The sequence below is a fragment of the Ammospiza caudacuta genome, chromosome 18 (genome assembly GCF_027887145.1).
Source record: "Ammospiza caudacuta isolate bAmmCau1 chromosome 18, bAmmCau1.pri, whole genome shotgun sequence".
Classification (NCBI taxonomy): domain Eukaryota; kingdom Metazoa; phylum Chordata; class Aves; order Passeriformes; family Passerellidae; genus Ammospiza; species Ammospiza caudacuta.
Window position 1 is genome coordinate 9,042,607 of NC_080610.1, and position 18,548 is coordinate 9,061,154.

Here is an 18,548-nt window from a genome sequence, read left to right on the forward strand (position 1 = left end):
ACCCTGAAATCCCCCAGAATATCAGCAGCACCTGCTGCAAAACAAAGGTTGTGCCTCACAGAACAGGTCTGGCTTTTTGTTTCTATTTAGGAGCTTTTAAAACATTTGGTGTTCCTTTTTTTTTCTTCCCATTTCAATATGAGCTAAGGGGAGGGACCAAGAGAAAAAAAATCTGGAGTAGTTTGATCTTTGTGGCTTTATATGGACTTCATAAGCTTCGTTTGTTCTGCTGCCAAGTTCCTTTGTGTTTAAATAGATAACAGACCAAGACAACTAATCATTTCCAATAAAAAAACCACACCAAACCCAAAGCATTCCCTTTCTTTTCCAATTAATGCTCGTAAACCCATGCTCCTAGACCGGGCTTGTGACCTAAGCACTTCTGGGTTTTTTTTTTTCTTTCCCTTTTCAAAAACAATTGCCTAAGGCACAGACTGGGCTCTGTGCTCTGCAAATTTATGAAAGAATCTTGAAAAAAGGCTCTGAGAGTGGCTTTGGGAGAAGGTAGTTGTAAATATGATGTGCAAAAGCAGCCTCATGCACCTTTAGAAAAGCACAGAATGGTTTTCATGGCCACCATTTATGGACTTCCTTCCTGCTTGGAGGCTGGAGGCTATTTGTGGAGAAGGAAGAAATAGCAGATTTACATGGAACTGTCACTGTGTTATGTAAAATGCATGTTGGTTGCTGGTTTACTGGTGAGAGCTGATAGCTGCTGTCACTATTTTGAGAGGCTTTGCACTTGCAAAAGAGACAATTTGCCCAATCAAAAGCAGCTACATTTTACTGAAGTAAATAAGGCTGAATGTCCTTGAAAAGAAGATGAGTTGGTTGGATGAATCATGGGTGATCATCAATGCAAAGGTTCTTTTTTTACATAAATATGTTTTTGTAATGAAAATAACACAGAATTTTAAGTGCTGTGACACATTTTTCCTTTAGCTTCTTAAGGTTTTTCTCACACAACCAACTGTTTAGGGCAACACATTTGTGTGGTCAAAAAGTTGTATGTTTGCCAACAGCACAAATTATCAGTAGTAGGAAGTGAGAATTATGTGAATTACTTACGTGGGTTATATTTCTCTTGGAGGTTGACCATCCAATATACACTTCCATAATCTCTAAGAGTGGCTTCCCATATTAGATTGATGCTCCACAAAAGTAGGAGCTAAGATTAATGAATTTCCCTGTCTTGGGGGTATCTTAAACCAGTCTCTGAAGGGAAAGCAAAGAGCTGGACCTTCCATTGGTCTGGCAGGCTGCATCCTGGCTGTAATCCATGGCAAGGTGTAAGATTCTTTGTTTTATTTCCCAGGTGTACTACTCTTGTGGTGCAGTGGTGGAATCAATGGAAAGAGGCCTGATTTTGTCACCAGGTTTTCCAAACAACTACTACCCAGGGACGCACTGCGTCTGGCAGTTCTTCATTCCCATGAGGACCCATCTCATCCTGGAAATATTTGACTTTGACATTTTTGAGAGCTCTAGTGAAACTCCAGCCCCCTGGGATGGCTTCTCAGCCCCTGCTACAACAGAAAATAAGGACATGCCTTCTCTTGAGGAAAACCTGGGCTTTGCTGTCCACACCACAAAAGCCTCTCTCCAGAGCTCGATGTCGAAGGGGGCTCAGAACCTGAGCAGCACTGGAGACCAGTCAAAGGACCTTGCTGGTCACCTGGATGAACTTCCAGGAACCATCTCAAAAAAAAATGAAGCCAAGCAAGCATCTGAAGAAAACCAGTGGAAGCAGATGAAGGAACCCAAAGCAATGACCAAGGCTCAGCCAGAGGAGCTGCCATTGCCCGTGGCTGGTAGTGCCTCAATGCAGAGGCAAAACACCAGTGGCCTGGAAACAGAAGGGGATGTGGAAGGGAAGGTGTTGCTTGCCCACCTGGCTGCTGGTGAGAGGGATGAAGTCACAGCAGAGAGCTGGACACTTCCCTCAACAGCACTGCCCATGGAAATCTCCAGCCCTCAGCCAGCAGGGGATATCTGTCCCCATGATGTGTTGTATGTTTCCGATCTCATCACGTTCTCCTCTCGCTTCTGCGGCCCAAATTCCCCTGTAAACAAGACCATGGTGTTTGGTTCATCTCTGGAGATGGTGGAGGTCATCATGGAGCTGATCACCACCACGGACCGGGGCCGAGGCTTCGCGATGCTCTTCGAGTACAGGAACATCAGCGAGCCAGGCCCCGTGGGTGCTGTCAGGCAGGACAGGAGGGAAAACATGATGCTGCTGGCAGTTGTGACAGGGATTGTTGTCTTTGCTCTTGCTTTGCTCTCTGCCCTCTGCGTGGCCTGCAGGTAAGGTGATGCCAGAGCCTTGGAAGCATATGATATTATCCACAGGGAAATGAGCAGGAAAGAGTTACAATCACACAGAAGAGTGACCTTTCCTTTGCTCTGCTAACTCCTGCTGTCCTCCAGATGTGGTGAAGTGGGTACAGAGGGAGTGAATGCCCCTCACTGCACCTGCCCATGGCTCCTCAGTTTTATTTCCTACTTCTATAGCTCCTGTACCTCAGATTTATTTTCTTTTTCCTGCAGAAATACCAGAATAGTGAGGACTTTCCTGGGTATTTTTTGTTTCAATGGCAGTGGTGCCTTTGAACCTCAGCTTTTGGCTGATGGACAGGTTCAGCAGAGAAAGATCATCCTTCCCTGAGTCTCCTGAGCAGGCTGAGCTGACAGTCACTGCATCTTCTCACAGGGATCCCACAGTTTGGCTCTAACTAACCATCACCAGCACTCTACAGAAAAGTAAATAATAACCAAAGTATTACCACATAGAATTAAGATTTAAAAATATTTTCCCATCTGTAGCATATTTTATCCAAGAGACTGTGCAGGAATTCTAAATCCAATGCATTCAGTGTGCTAAGAAGTCATCTGCACATCCCTTTGATGCTGGGGAAGAGCCCAGAGCCATGCTGCAGTAGCTCTCATTGTTCCCAATGCAATCCAAAGCAATCCAGTCAAATGAGCTGATGGTCAGGCTGGGTTTGGATTTCCAGGTCCTGATACTAACTAGTTAAATGCTAACAGTTACACAAGCATGCCTCTCCAGTCAATTGCTTTTCTTTTATGTATTTCTTTTCTCTATATCTATCCAAGGAACACTTCTCCGCCCCCCAGCATATGTTTGCATTTTTCTAACTCCCTAGTGAAAACATTTTTGTAGAAACCGTGATTTATTCCTCTCCCTTCCAACAAATCCAAAACAGAGCCCATTCTCCCCAGGTTTTTGTCAAAACAAACACTGTTTTCCAAACGATTTGACTTCCATGAAAACATCAGGTAAACTGAAACAAGCAGTGCCCCTTGCAGGGCTCCGCTCTGGGCTGGGTATTGGCAGGAGTGTTCATTTCCCAGAGCAGCTGCTCTGGTTCCTCCCTCCTGCATCCCCTGCCTCACCCAGTGTGAATCCTGCAGCCCCAGAGCCTCAGCACTGCCCAGACACCCCCAGCCCTGGGGCTGGTTTGGCAGAGCGCTTTGGTTTGCCTTGCCCTGATGGAGGCTGCATTTTAGCTCTGGCAGAATAAACACAAAATACAGGCCAATCACACTCGGCACCAGAGAACACAGGCACAGTGGTGAAGCTGAAATATAATCTCTGTTTTGTATATACAGAAATTCCTGCTTAAGGGTCTTTGATTTTGTGGCTGTAAGAGTTAAATTTGCATGTACTACATTTAACTAACCTTTTTGTTTTTAAAGAGCTCGCAGAGCACTAATTTAGACCACAATTTTTTGCTAGCTCCAAAGGAAAAAGTCTGGTGGAAAATATCTTCCAGATACCAAATACTTTATTTTTATGCCCTTGCCAATCTTCAGAAGAGACAGAAACAGGCTCCCTTTGCTATGGCAGCAGTCTGGGCTGATACACATGTTGAGTAGGCTGTTCCTGCTCCAATACCCCTATTTAATTTCACTGTAACAATCCATGAAGCAGAGCATTATTCAACCCAAAAAAGTGCACCAGCAATCTGAGGCTCCACTGGCTGAGGTTTCCTCTGCAAAGCCTGTTTAGAAAGTCAGGCCATGCTGCTCACATTCACAGTTTGGCTTTCTGCTTGTTAGATGTTTACAAAATAATGTTCTGCTCTTGCTGACCAACAGAAAAAAAACAGTCCACAGGGCTCCAGCCCCACACAGCAATGTTTGTGTGTTCTGGGAACACATCCTACAGGGGTCCCTATGGCACAGCATTAGGCTTGCTCCTTTCAACTCTGGAATTTATGTCTCTTCATTGCTCTACAACTATTTTTTTTTAAGAAGATACCTATACCTCAGCCAGCTATTGACTGAATATAGAGACTACCCCTACTCCTTTAGCCTCTTGACAGGGTGTTTGCTGTCCCAGCCTCCTGTACTCCCTGTATGCTGTTCCTGGGATCCTTGATTACGCCACTCTGTTTTTTATCAGAGCATTAAAGTGGGACCAGGTGGCAGAGATGCCATGACCTGTGCTGAGTTACCTCCCCTGTGTTGCACTGGAACACAGGTGAGGTGTTCCTTTTCTCCCTCTTTTCTGAGCTAACTGCTCCAAGGGCATTGGTCTCTGGCCCCAGAGCCCTGGCTCTGGCTGGAGCTTGCCTACAGCTGGCAGCTGTGGGTTTTTAATGCAGCTCAGAATAAGACTGCTGAGGCCATTAAGTATTAAACTTCTTTTAGATTGAGCCCATCGAGCTCTATTTTATGCTTCTAGTCCTAAATAGAGGCTTGAAATGAGGTGTCAGATGTGTATTAGCCACAGTCTCTCCTCTCTGCAGAAAATGTCAGGGTGGCACGGGGTGGGCTGGGGGGAGATGCTGCTGCTTTACCAGAGCAGCACACAGACCTGGGACCAGCCCCCTGAGGCACAGGGACACTGTCCTGGCTGCCCACTGCAGAGCATGCCAAGAGGAAGAACCTGGAAGCTCTTGGCCTTGTAAACTTGCCTTCAACTTTCTTTTCTCTTCATACTTTATTTATTCCTCTGGTACCAGGTTCAGCTGTTGATTTTTTTTTTTCCCATTTCTATCTGCTGCTCTTGCTTAGCTAAAAGTAGCAGGCTCAGCCTTGCCAGGAGTAGAAATGGCCTGGGATGGGCTTGGCACCCACTGCCACTCCAGTGCACCAAGTCATCAGCAGTATCTGCTCAGGCTCATTGCATTGAGCAGGGCAAAGCTCTCTGGGGAAACTCCAAGTCTCTGCCACACTGCAGCTTTTGTTTTCTACTTGGGGAGGGAATGAAAGCTTCAGTTGTTAGTTGGCCAATAATTCTAATTACTTTTGGCCATGAAGCCTGGCTCGAGTAATGGGGGATTTTTTATTTTCTTTCCCAAGCCCCAGGAACAACAGATACGTCCATCTTATTTAATTTTAATCCTGTCCCATGCAGTCAAACTTTGGCTGTATGGTTGCAACCCATGAATTGCAGCTGCACTTTAGGTCTGCATTGCCTCCCAACCCTTGGGTGTGCAGTGACTCCATCAAGCCCTCAGTGTTGCCATCTCTCCCCAGCCAAGCTGCCCTGCCAGTCACTGCCTGCTGCCCACCCATCACCTGGGGTGAGAATTTGCTTTTAAAATAACTGGGTTGCATCCCATCAGTCAGTGCCTAATGCTCCCCTGAGTCTGCACTGTCCCCTGGAGAACCATTGTCCACAGGCTACCCTTGTTTCAGTCATTATCAGGTCCACCAGTGCCAGCCTTTCTTTGTGATTTCTTTAAGCCTTATTTGTCCAAAAGTTTATAACTCTAGCTGTTTCATAATCTCAGTTTTAGTAAAAATGTGAAACAAACGGTTAAGAACATGTGTCTCCCTTCAGCCAAGAGGCACGTTCATGCCATCATCATCTGCCACAGCACTGCCTCTTAGTGAAACAGTCACACAAATGAGCAGCATCTGATGCTCTCTGCTTGCTAAATATAGCCCAGTGTGCAGTGTTAGCTATGCAGATGAAATATTCTGTCTAGCAGGACAAGAGGGATGTCACTGCCCAGACTGAAGGATCTCAGTCCTGCTGTTCAGTCGCTGATGTGGAGGAGCAGCTGCCAGGGGGAGCCTGATGGGACTTGGCACAGGGCTCAGCTCTGCTTTTGCATGAGCAGAGGAAGAAGATGACAGCTTCTCTTCTTCAGCTGGCTTTCCACCACATGAGCATATTATTCTCTCCCCTTGTTTACAGGCCTTGCTGCCTTGAGTCTTGGCAAGTATTTTGGATGTTCATTACCTGCTGGGTTCCCCTCGCAGGATGAGCAGGGCCCAGAACTTTCCCGCTGTGGATCTTTAACTCACTCGAGGGCTTGTTGTTGTTGTTGTTGCTGTCTCTCCTTTCCAGGCCGAGAACGTGCCCCAAAAGGAGCTCATCCAACGCATGCAGTGACCAGGAGGTTAGTGCTAATGGCTCAGCAATTGCTGTTTCTCTCTTTCATGTTGGCTGTTTCACTGTTTGTCTGACGATGTTTACTGGGGCATGTTCTGAGTTGTAGAACAGGATCCAGAACTCCACTGTCGATATCAATGAGCTCCAGCTGGTGGTGCCAAGCCGGGAGAATGAGAACAACAACCACTCTGTGAGCCGGGAGCAGGCGGGTGAGTGCGGGGCCCGGGCCGGTCCATCAGAGCCTCCATCAGATCCTTCCTTCCCCTCAGCCCTGCCCTGCACAGCTGGGGAGCTGCTCCACAGCAGAAAGGCTCTGCTGTGGGCACTGTCCCTGCTGCTCCCCCTCGCTGGAGGGTAATTCCCCTGGCAAGGAGCTCGTGGAAGCACAGCTCCAGCGCTGCCAGCACAAGCTGTCACAGCACACGGCACTGCGGAGACACTGGGTTAGCAGAGCAAACCTGGTGGGTTCAGGCTGCTACAAACAGCCCACACAGACCCGTCAACAGAAGAGATTCACCTGCCCTGGGCCTGACTTTCTCCAGAAAGGATGGGTTTTACAATGCTCAGATTGTCTTGGCCAACTCCAGCTCCGAGGCTCCCTGTTCCTGTGGGTCTGCATGGATGGAGGTGCTTTGGGTCACATTTACCTCACAGTGTCCTTCCAGGAAAAAGCATCCCAGCCAAGCTGCAGAGAATGTCATGTGCTGCAGTTCTGAGTCACAACACATGAACTGCCCCAGTGCCCCTTTTGGTTGGTGGAGGCCAACAGGGAGGAACTTTCTGCTGTGTTTCCATCAGTTTCCCAGTGAACACTCAGCTCTCACAAGGGTATCACCACAAAAGCTAATTCTGTACTCCCAGCCACAACAGCTTCCCGTCTCCTTCTTGAGGAGGCTGTGGCCAGAGTTCTCCTTGCCTGGACCAGAGGACAGGCCTTGGGCACACATGCAGACACATCCCCCTCCATGGCAGCCCCTGGAGCATCAGGCTGCCTGTAGGAGCAGATCACTGGGGTTTAACCAAAACCTACAGCTCCCAGTATTAGCAGGTATGAGTAAATAAAAATAAATAATGAGTTGAGCGAGTTTGCAAGTTTCTGATCTGCAGCACACCCTCAAGTGTTTAACACAAGGAATTTCAGTTCATGTCTGTTTTTATTAGAAAGCAAACCCAAGGGTGTTTCTCCTCTCCTCTTTTGCTTTGTTTTTAAAAGCTTGCAGTTTCAGGAGAGCAAACTGTTGACTTGAATTTCATTCTGGCTGGTGCAACAGCCAGCCAAAGGCTGTTCTAGATTGTCTGGTGAGGGAGGGAGGAGTTGGAAACAGATGTTTTGGACTCTTGCAAGCAATCTTTATTGGTTTTCTTCCTTTCTCAGTCACTTCCTGCAGAGGCAGCACAGAACGGTCTCCTCAGGACACTGACCCAGATGTGCCCTCCTCCATCTCTGCAGTGACCACTGAGACTGGGAGTGATGAAGTGTTCATCATTTCTGCTGGACCTGGGACCAGTGGGCTGAGCTTTACCACCTACAGGATACAGGTACATCCCCAGCATCTCCTGCAGGCTGCAGGATGTCCCTCTTGGACAGCACTTGTCCATTTTTTCCAGAAAGGCAGGGACTGAACCAGGCAGTTCTCCTACCCCTCAAGCTGAGCTGCCATCAAATGAAGTGGACTGTGATCCCCTGAGCCAGAATCTTCCCAGCTTTGGGAAGAGCAAATGCAGAACCCTACTAGCAAATAATGGAGATGTTTGCCAGCAGACAGGAGGACCAACCTGCAGAAGTGTTAATTGGCAAAGCTGATGTTCCATTAAAATTTACCACCTGTAGTAACTAAAAGACCTGAGTCAGACTTACTCCTGCCCACCCCTCCAAGTGATCAGGGAAATTACTCAGCTCCTCAGCTTGGCAGAGAGTGTCTCACCAAGCTCATGTGAAAATTAACATTTTAGGCTCCAAAAAGATCAAATACTTCAAATGAAAGCACCGAGGCCCTCTCAGATTCACAGACAGAAACCTGAATTGATTCAGCAGGTTCTCTCTTATTTTAGCTCTTTCCCCTGGGCTCCTGGTCCTTTATTTATTCAGAAACAGATGATGGCTCAGAAGCCTCAGGTCTGGCTGTCACCTCTTCAACCTCGAGTGAGTATAAACAGAGCACATCCATTGCAGGTGCCTGCTAAAGCCTTTCCCAGGTCAACACTCTCTTCTCCAGTGCCCTGTCTCTTTTTCCCAGGATAAAGAGGATAAACAACCAGCGCAAGGAACTCACATGCCCAGGACAGGCTGTGTAATACTTCTGTCACAGTTTACAAAACAAAAGCATTCTGTATCCCTGCACTTGATTAGGAAATTGGCCAGGAGGCCCGGCTGGTCAGGATTTTCCTATGCTGGTGTAAGACACGTGCTGAGCTTTGCCTCCAGCTGCCACCCTGATGAAGAGAAAGAGGGAAAGAAGGGAAAACAGCTCTGAAGCCTTCCCTTGCCTGAATGTGACCTTCTGTGGAGCAGGGCACTGGGGGATATAGCCAGACTGGGCACCCTTGGACAAACCTGGTCCTTTCCAGAGCAGAGAGCTTCACCTGGTGGCAGCCACACACATATCCAGCTTCTAGGCAGGAGGAAAAACCATTTTCCTGCCCCTTTTCCCCACTTTAGTCAGAAGGAACAAATACACACAACCCCCCCATTTCTATTCTGACATTGCTTCTGCAATCAACATTCAGAGGGCATTTATACATAAAAAAATAGAAGAGTGTTAAAACAGTGAAAGTAACCCAAAGAATGAAACACATTATTAAGCCAGAAAGCATCTCCTCAGTGATGTCCATGCAGCACACAAACAAGACAATACTCCCAACGAAATTCCTCAAGGAACCATGGAAGCATGGCAGGACCTTTTAAAAGCCCTGGGCCTTTCCCCACAGCTGAAGACCATCCTCTCCAGGGCTGTGCAGATTGAGCACAGCAGACCAGTTACAAACCTGCACTCAAAGGGGCTCTCATCAGGCCACTTGGTGCTGAGGGCTCCTGGATGTCAGACGTGTTTACAGCTGAATTTTTAGTTGTGTATTTTTAGGGTGTGAAATGCTGCTGGCCAGCCAGCCTCCAGGCCTCACAGAGGATGTGCTGTGTGGCTTTGTGGCCAGCACCAGGCAGTGGGATGAGATATCTGCTGGAGCCCAGCCCGTTCCTTGGCAGGAGCTGAGCAGTCATCCCCTTGTGAAAACATGTGTGAAATCCCGAGCCTTCACAGTACAGTAAATAATGCCAGCAGACTCACCTCACGCAAAATGCTTGACTAGAATTTGTTAAATTATAAGGAGCTTTCATTAAAAAAATTATCTTGACCTTTCTCCCTGAGAAATTGTGTCTGGCTGCTTGGTCCTGTGCTGCCCACCAAGTGTGAGCCTGGGCCTGAGCCAGTGATTAACTGGCTTTGCTCTGCAGCTTCTGCTCTGCAGCTTTTCAAACCTGTTTGAAGACACCAGTCCTGTGTCACGAGGGAAGAGCTGGGAGCGCAGAAACCCCCTCTGTTTGTGACTGGTGTGAGGTAACAGAGGGTGGGATGGCTTCTGGGGAGATTCCAGAGGTCCTCCAGTAGTCATGGCTTCCTAAATCCCCTTTGGTTTAAGGCATCATTCACCCTTTGGCTGACTTATGACCATGATCTCTGACTTCTGAGCAGACACTGCAACTTTCAGATGCAAAGGTTTGAGTAAAGAGTATGATGATGGAAGTCTAACAAACATTTTCCAAAGTCTAGAAAATACACTGTTCATCTTCCCAGTTACTTCCAGTGTACCTATCTCAAAATCAGAGGCTAATTTTTACATCAGTTTGGAGGTATTTACAATAATATTAGAATAATGAATACTAAGACAGCCTGAAGGGGCCACTAAGGAGAAGACAGGCGGCTTAAAATTTATAAATATTGTCCCTTTAATAAAATCTTAGATTAGGAGCTTAGTATTGAAACCAACTTATGCAGAGCCTGATGCCTCTCCTGGCTTCCTACTGAGTTTCTTTTTCTGATCTAGTGCTAATTTCTTGCCTCTCTGCCCGTCCATTTCCAATATGACACATTCACTAAATAGTTTCTTTGATTTGCAGAAACTTGGGAGATTCAGATTCTCAGAAATATCAAATTACATGTTTCTGGTTTCTCAGGATTTTAAAATCCAGGACACTGTGGGATTTATTTCAGACACTCTTTAAGGACTATGTAAACTTTGGAAATATGGATTTTTCATTCTTCTCATGACAACCATATTCGCACAGCTGAAAATTAAAAATATGTATAGAGTTGTGTAACAGGAAGCTTAAATAACAGGTGAGGTATTAGTAGGAATGAAAGGAGATTCACAGGAATGTCAGGAATTCTCTAACTTTCCTGGCTCTAAGCTCATATCAATATTAAAGATAAAAATTGTGATTTCAAATGCAACATCAGAACTTAGAACATCAGAACATCAGAAGTATGGAAGAGATGTTTGCCTATAGTTCATTTCCATGTCTGATCAGCTCTGATCTTCACAGGGCTGGTGACAGCAGTTTAATGTAGTCTCACCTTCTGATGATGCCAATTTTACAGCTGTCTGGATGTCTTGTTCTACTCCTAAGGCATGTTGTCCACCTGAAGAAGAGCATTTTTTATGTGAAATGCAAATCCCCTTGGCACCAATCCACTTCTTGTGCTTCTTGTTCTATTCATCACAGACACTGAGAACAGATTATTTCCTTTATTTTTCATTCCTTTTATTTTTTAATTCTTCCCTAACATAGGATAATGAGCATCACTTGCTTCAGTCTTTTTCCCCAAACTGTGCATTTTTGAGACTTCTGCTTCTGGATTTCTTTCAGTAGGCTCCATCCCCCTTAAGTTTTATTTAAGGGGGATGGAGCCTACTGAAAGAAATACACAAGAAGTACACCTGGAGCCTTCCAAGAGCCAAGCAGAGTGGAAGAATTCTGTTTTGCACAGTGAAGTTTATGACTCTGATCTGTCAAATACTTCCAGTAAAGTTAAGCTGTGGATATTTCATATAATTAATGAGGGTTGTAGGACTATATCTTACCTAACTGAAATTTCCCCCTTCAGCTGTAAACCCTAAACTGGGGGAGCAAGGTAGAACTTTCCTCCAGGGAAGCCAGCGAGCTTCAGGCAGCAGACTGGAAGAGAAATGATGAGAAGTTGCATTCCTGAGTCCTCTGAGAAAGACTGAATCTAACTTGACTGTTAGTGCAAGTCTCTCACACCAACAGCCTGTTTCCAAAGTGTTTTAAAAATGTTTCGATGAAAGATGCCTACAGGTGATCTTTATTTGCCGTTTTCAGGACAAAAACCTGAAAAGGAGCGTGACAAGCCCGGGCTCTGTGTCGGAGTGGCTGAGCTCGCAGCCCGCGGCTGCAGGGGCTGCAGACAAGGGGAACGCGCAGCTGGAGAATCCCTGTCCCCGGCAGCGCACCTGGAGCGCCCGCACCTTCCACGACCTCCTGGCTCCCATCCCGCAGCTGCAGAAGAAATGGTGCAGCTGGAGCACCAACAGCCCCTTCACAAAGCTGGTGGACAGCAGCGTGAGTCTTGCACAGGGGAGGGTGTTGGGGTCTCAGTGTTTTGCGGAGAAAAGAAGAAACTTCACAACTTTGTAAAAGTTGTAAAGCCCGGTGTGCCTTTATTACGACGCGCCGGACGCAAGTCCCCCAACGAGGCATGCGTACTTCTGAAGACCTCGGGTCTTCTTTTATCCTCCTTCTAAATGCATATGCATACACTTTCACAATAAGTTCATACATATTCATTCTGTGTGACATTTAGCACCAGTTCTTCTTTATCAAAGGAATTTCTAAGTCGGGGGCAAATCGACCTTGTGGTCTTTTCTGTTTTTCTTTCTCTGTCTCCTTGCTGTCTCGGCATGCGAGTTCTTCCTTCAGCTTTGGCCTCACAGACTTTTCACTTCTCTTAGACACTTCACTTAATTCAGAATGGATCTTTACTCTGTCTCATCAGCTCCTGTATTTCCCCACTGTTCACTGGTTGGAACACGTTTTCCCCTTGGCCAGTGCCTCACCTCTCTGTCCTGCAGTGCAAACACATCCCAGTCCATCTTCCTGGGTACATGGGAAAGTCTCTGCCTAATTATACTGTAATACAGGCTTTCCTAAATATTAAGCAGCTGTATTTTCCAGCAGTTGGCACCTGGTTAAGAAATTATCCCCAGTCCAGAAGAACATTAAAAAATGCCTTCAGACAAGATTATCTCATTGAGTGTTCTGACATGTGATTTTTCCCCCTGGTTATGCCTAGTATTTATTATAATTGGTGTATTATTATTGCACTGCAAGGAATCTGTAGGTGTGGCAGGGATATCTGGGTCTCACTGACTGTAGTCATCAAATCAACAGCTTGTTACAAAGCTAATAAAGGATGTTTCTTCCTTTTTAAAGTAATAACATAGGTTTTTGCTAAAGAATGCATCTTACCTCTAAAATAACCAGGAATTTTAACTTTTAGTTCTCTCGGGATCAAAGTTGAGAGAGAGAGCTGCTTTCCATGGCATGTCTGCTAATTTTGTACTATTTTTGGCAGGGTTTTTCTACAGCTGCAAGACCCCAAGGTGTGCCAACCAGGAAGGTAATCTCAGCCACTGAGATAGAGGGAGCATCAGAGACTGTTTACTCTGATTCATCTGCCAGTAATGCCTCCTATCCCCTCACTCTGTCTGCACAGAGGCAGCGAAAGTTAACCTCCTGCAATTTGAAGAAATCCAGATTTGGGAACCCTTATTTTGGATTTTTAGCCAGTTCCCCTGACAGCAAACATATGAGGTCCTTGGATCCCTCGAGACATCTAGGGGCAGCATCTCCAGTTAACAGCCAAAGCCCCAAAAATCTTCTAGAGAGCTCCAACCCACTGAAAATCAACTTGGTCAACGGTTCAAAAACAAAGGAGCTTATGGTAGAAACAGATAAAAACAAACCAGTTTTTGTTATTTCTGAAGAAGGGGATGATCAGCAGCCTCTGGTCCTGGCAGAACACCTTAGTCAGTGTGGAGATCACCTGCCAGAGCAAAATGCTGTGTATGCTCAGGCCGTGCCAGAGAAGCAGCCGGTGGTTCTGAGTGCGGAGAGGAACAGCTCTGCCCCCTTCACATCGAGCCTTCCCCTGTGGGCTAAATCCCCCACGTCGTACAAAGGCCATGGGAAGGGCCCCAGCTCCTCCAGGGACCAGCAGAGCTCAGCTCTCAGTGTTGGTGGGGATGCCAACAGCGCTGAGCCCTCCCAGAACTGCGACGCCCCCGCTGCTGCCACGCTGTGCCAAGCCTCAGCCCAGTGATGAACTGGGAACGACTGAACCATCAGGTCCCAAACCCAGAGGGAACAGGACACGAGCAGAGCAGAAGCTGTGCCCAGCAGCTCAGTGTGGCAGTCACATGTGGCAGCTTTGTTGAGAGCAGCCTTTGCTTCCCACACGTTGGGACTGAGATTACAAGGATACAAACCACAGCACAGCGCCAATGCCCTCTCCCTTCAGTCACTAACCTCATCTCTCTTCTCCTGCATGAGACTTGGATGGAGTTTGTACAAGAAAGCATCCTCTGGAAAGGTACTTCAGGCTGCAGAACCCCTTTTCTGGGATGGGAATGAAAGTAACCTGGGGCAGTCACACCGTGGTTTATATCTGAAATGTAAATCAGTCCCCTGTCCCTGTGGCATCACCTGAGTCTTTCTGTGGGGAGCTCTGAGTTAGCTTCTGTTTATAGCTCTGCCTGTACAATCCAAGCCTTGCCAAGCCAAGGGTAAGAATTCAATCATGCATGTTTGCATACAGTTTTGTAAACTTCATTTTAAGTATTTCATAACTTCTGCAGTCTAGCACAAAGCTTACCAAGCATTAGCAACTCTACTATTAAAGAGCAAGATTATCTCATCTCCAAACTCTTTAGAGAAGTGTACAGACAAGCTGAGCAACCCAATACCAGATGCTTGTTCTATTAAAGTCTGATGTAGCTTTATCTTTGTTAGGTCTACATAGGCTTAGAACACCTCAGTCCACTGCATTAAATGACTCCTCATGGCAACAGGAGCATGTGTAAACACTGAAATACTAGGAATAGTCTTCAGAATCCAACACTTGGATATTTGCAGCTGCTCTGATCCTATATTCACCAGCTATTTATTGCTGGTAACGCACATTGACTAGAGAAATATTCCCCTTCCTTTAGCAGGCAAGACTTGAAAGACAAAATTAAGGTGGGGCAAACTTTGAGTGCTCGCTTTCTTTAGAACAGAACCCTACATGGCTGTGCCTCCCTGAGTACAAATCCAGGGCATTCAATGGAACACTGAACCAAAGGGAAGCCTGCTAGTCCTATTGCCTTTAATAACCCCATCAGTATTTTAATTTCCTCCTGGTGATATTTTCCTATCTTTGTAAGAGACTCCTGCATGTTTGTCCCAGAATTCAGAATTGTTTTTCTTTCTTAAATGAAACAATTCCCTCTGAAGCTGCATTTTGCAGCTGAGACAGCACATTCTTTTAAAGCAATAGTATGTCATAAAAACAGGTGCCAGAAAGAAATCTCCTGCACAAGTCTTCCCCTGTATTAGCTGCAGTGTGCATCCAGTTATCTTAATCCTTCTCTGTGAAGGCATTTAAGACTGATTGCTGAAATATTTAACTGAATTATTTATGATTTCACCTGCTGCTACAGCTTCCATTTGCCACCATTAATGTCTGAGATATGCAACACAAGACTGTAGGTTTTGCCTTATATTTTCTCTGTGTGTTTACATGTCTACCTAGACATAGAAGCTGTGCAGCTGGTAGCAGTGGAAGCAAAAGCACATTTGCCCTTTAAGCAATTGACTCAAACATGAACAGCAAACAAATCTCTGCATTTATTATTTCCAGACTCAGTTCAGTGCCAAAGTCTGGCTCCATGTTGGTTGGTTCTTTTTTGGTGGGTATTTTCTGTTGTTGTTGTTGTTTAAATTAATGCTACTTGATTCAAAGGGAAGAGATTAATATATTTATGGTTTTAAAAATATTTAGAAGTCTTCAGTACTCTAACAATAACTTCCACTGCATTAAATTCATATACATTGTAATTTAATGTTCTGTTACTTATTACATTTCTAAAGTTTGAAATACTAAAATCTACTTTTGAAAAATACTTGTGTTCAATTATTGACAATAGTTACATTTGAAGGGTTGGAAAAAGTGGCTTTTTCAATAAAAGCATGTTTAACCACTCATTTCTATGGTGTAACAACACTTAATTTGTTTTGCTGAAAGCCTGAATTGTGCCTCAGAGCCTGTGGGGTACCCCAGTGGTGGCAGAAGAGCAGAAAAGCAAACAATCCTTTTTAGATCCGTCCCGATTTCTCTGAGACTGAACATGAGGTGGTTGTTTACACCAACTCCTCCACTACCTGTTGTGTAACCAAAGAGCAGACTCTGCTCACCAGGTTTGTCCAACTGCTGCCAGAGGAGGTTTCTGTGGGAGTTTGTGTTTCCTTCCAGGTCCATCAGTGCCTTCTGCAGCAGCAGATGGGCAACAAATCACAGACACCCTGGCTGCACCATGGACTCTACACACACACACATATATGTGTGTGTATATACATATATATATTGCTCTGGATGAACACGAAATATTGAACAGTGCTGCTTATTCTCAGAACAGAGATGATTTAACCAACTATTTAAAGCTGATGCCTTCTGGCACTAGAAGATGCTGAAGCTCAGTGCCCAGGTACCCCAGGGGAGACTTCAGTTCCTGATTTGCCTTTTGAAGTTTTTTTGTTTGATTAGGGTTTTTTTGGATTTTTTTTTTAATGCAGATCACTAAAATTAACTGCTAAAAAGGTATTCGTGTTATATTTTGTACCTTCAAAGAATGTATAAAATATTTTCCTCCTCTTACAGCTAAAGCAATTGTTTTGAAGTTCTCATATTTTCATTTTTTCCCCCCTCAGAAACACAAATAACTTCTACCTAAACTCTTCCAAAAAGTCACAGTGTAGAGCTAAGAAATTCTGAGAGCTCTGGGTGGAATAAAGCACGTTAATACTCTCAGCTGTAAATATTGACTAGGATTAGTTTTTAAATAGTATTACTTATGGCATTTATTTTGTTCCTAACAGTTATTATTACTTTGGAGAGCTATGTTGCCACTTTTAATGACAGAAAACCTCATCCCTCATGCATGGGCTTGGATTCAGTTTTGCCCTTGTGCAGTGCAGGGTTTGCTGTTTGAGTCAGTGTTCTGTAACCAAGCAGTGAATGGGGTAAGCACTCCAAGCGCTCACTGAAGAGAGGGGAAAAATCATTCCAACCACAATTGCATGGGGGGAAAATGTAAAAAAAACCATTATGGAGCTATCAAAGAGAAGTATCCTTTTCAACAAACCTGAATAATACTCACCTTTATTTTTTTAAATGAATTATTCTGGAACATACTAGCCAAAGCCTCTAGCCAATGTGTTAGGTAGACTAAATAGGACAAAAATATGTGGGCATTCCCTATTTTTTCACTGTACAAACAGTGGTTCAAAGTAAAAGCTTGAAGCCATAGAAGCTGACAAGAATCTGGTGTGCTGAGGTTCTCACTGTCAGGTATTTGAACTGGTTGGGAATGGAGGCTCAAAGGGGAAACAACACATTTAACATCCAGGTAAAGCATCCTAACTTGGAAGATTCAGAATAGCATTTAGCAAGAAAAATCCCACTTATAACTTAGTAGAAAAACATGAACTGAGGTTTCCTTTCGGAACTCTAACTCTTTGTTAAGAGCAGTTGGTTGCAACTTTTTCTGCTCAGAACTCTTTTTTTTGGGGTTTTTTCCCTCAGGAGGGTGGCACATGAGCCCTAACAAAACACATTTGACTCAAACAGTCCAGTCAGTAGATTTTATTCTAAACAATTAAAGATTAACTTGAATTGCAAGGGAAAAGGTAAGTCATTCCTAAGCCAACACTTACCTAATGAAAGCAAGTGAAACTCAGCAGCACTGAAAAGAATACCCAACAGAGACTAAATACAGCTTCAACATATATTCATGGTCTGTCTAGAAATGTCTTTGATGTTAAACCTCATATGGCACACTTAGCATTTTTTATAATTCATTTCCTATGGAAACTAATGAGCTTAAGGGTGAAATTACCTCATTGAAAGTCAAAATGGAAGTGTGAAGAAAAGAAGGATGACCTGGAAAGCAGATTTAGAAGCAATCTTTGCATATTAAGCATTGCTGTGGGAAATAGTATAATTAGTTTTCTTCAGAACTTATTCCTTGGAATTGTATAAGTGGTATTTCAGCTCCCAAACATCATGCAGAAGGAACATTAGATAAAATAGGTGGAAAAAATGCAAAATCCTCACATGTTCTTCAAATCAAGATTTTTTTTTTCCTAACTTTCAGTGACTGTTGACTTATTTTTAAGTGGGCAGACCATAAAAAAAATAAGGCTCCTTTCCAGCAGACTTCTAAGGGGCCATAAGAAACCAGATTTTCAGAGCATAATTTGGAATAAGCATTCACTTCCCAAATTCCTAACTCCTTTCACTTGAATCAACTTATTTCCCTAAGCTCCTGCTGCAGGCTAAACCATCTGCCCTACACAGTTCTACTGAAGACTGGAAATTGGTACCAAATGCATGTGTTTTGTTTGGTGACTGAAAAAGCTAATAATTAACCTTGGACTGTCAAATACCAAGTTATTCCTGCTAAATACAATGAAAACAGTTTCAGAGTTTAAGCAGAAATTATCCTGCAGAATTTGAGTACCTGAGCCACTCCAAGGGCTCCAAGAGCTGCCAGTGGTCATACATTTGTCCCTTCAATCCCACCAACATTTTTCTTTTTTCTTTATGCAGAAAGTGCTTGGAAGAGCTTTGGCTGTGCCAGACCTGATCTCTCAATAGTGCATTAATCCCAAAGCAGCAGCTCTCTCAAACTAAATTAGTTACAAGTCATTTGTGGACATAATGGAGTAGAAATAATTTAAATCCACCACTGCAAGTGCAAGGCCAGCCAAAATTACCAGTTTTAAAGGCTATCAGCTCATCTTTCTGGTGCACAGAACAACACTGTGTTTTCACTTTTACAATACTTAACCTGAGTTTGAGTTTCACTTAAATTTAGCCTGACAGCTGGGTAAAGAACAGCA

At 44.6% G+C, this 18,548-nt stretch overlaps 1 protein-coding gene across 1 annotated transcript; it reads left to right on the forward strand.

Moving 5' to 3' along the window:
* The first annotated feature begins 1,541 nt into the window (after window positions 1-1,541).
* Window positions 1,542-15,632, forward strand: LOC131565794 (uncharacterized). Its single transcript, XM_058816863.1, has 6 exons — window positions 1,542-2,307; window positions 6,329-6,380; window positions 6,480-6,582; window positions 7,749-7,912; window positions 11,712-11,951; window positions 12,964-15,632. Exons 1-6 carry the CDS (start codon window positions 1,547-1,549, stop codon window positions 13,708-13,710), a joined length of 2,067 nt encoding a protein of 688 aa, XP_058672846.1. The 5' UTR covers window positions 1,542-1,546; the 3' UTR covers window positions 13,711-15,632.
* The last annotated feature ends 2,916 nt before the right edge of the window (window positions 15,633-18,548 follow it).

Bases quoted from the DNA above. Each gene is read 5' to 3' on its own strand.
- LOC131565794 (XM_058816863.1), top strand. From the start codon at position 1,547: ATGCCTTCTCTTGAGGAAAACCTGGGCTTTGCTGTCCACACCACAAAA. The intron at 6,381-6,479 runs GTTAGTGCTAAT...TCTGAGTTGTAG, and splicing joins ACGCATGCAGTGACCAGGAG to AACAGGATCCAGAACTCCAC. The intron at 7,913-11,711 runs GTACATCCCCAG...TGCCGTTTTCAG, and splicing joins TTACCACCTACAGGATACAG to GACAAAAACCTGAAAAGGAG.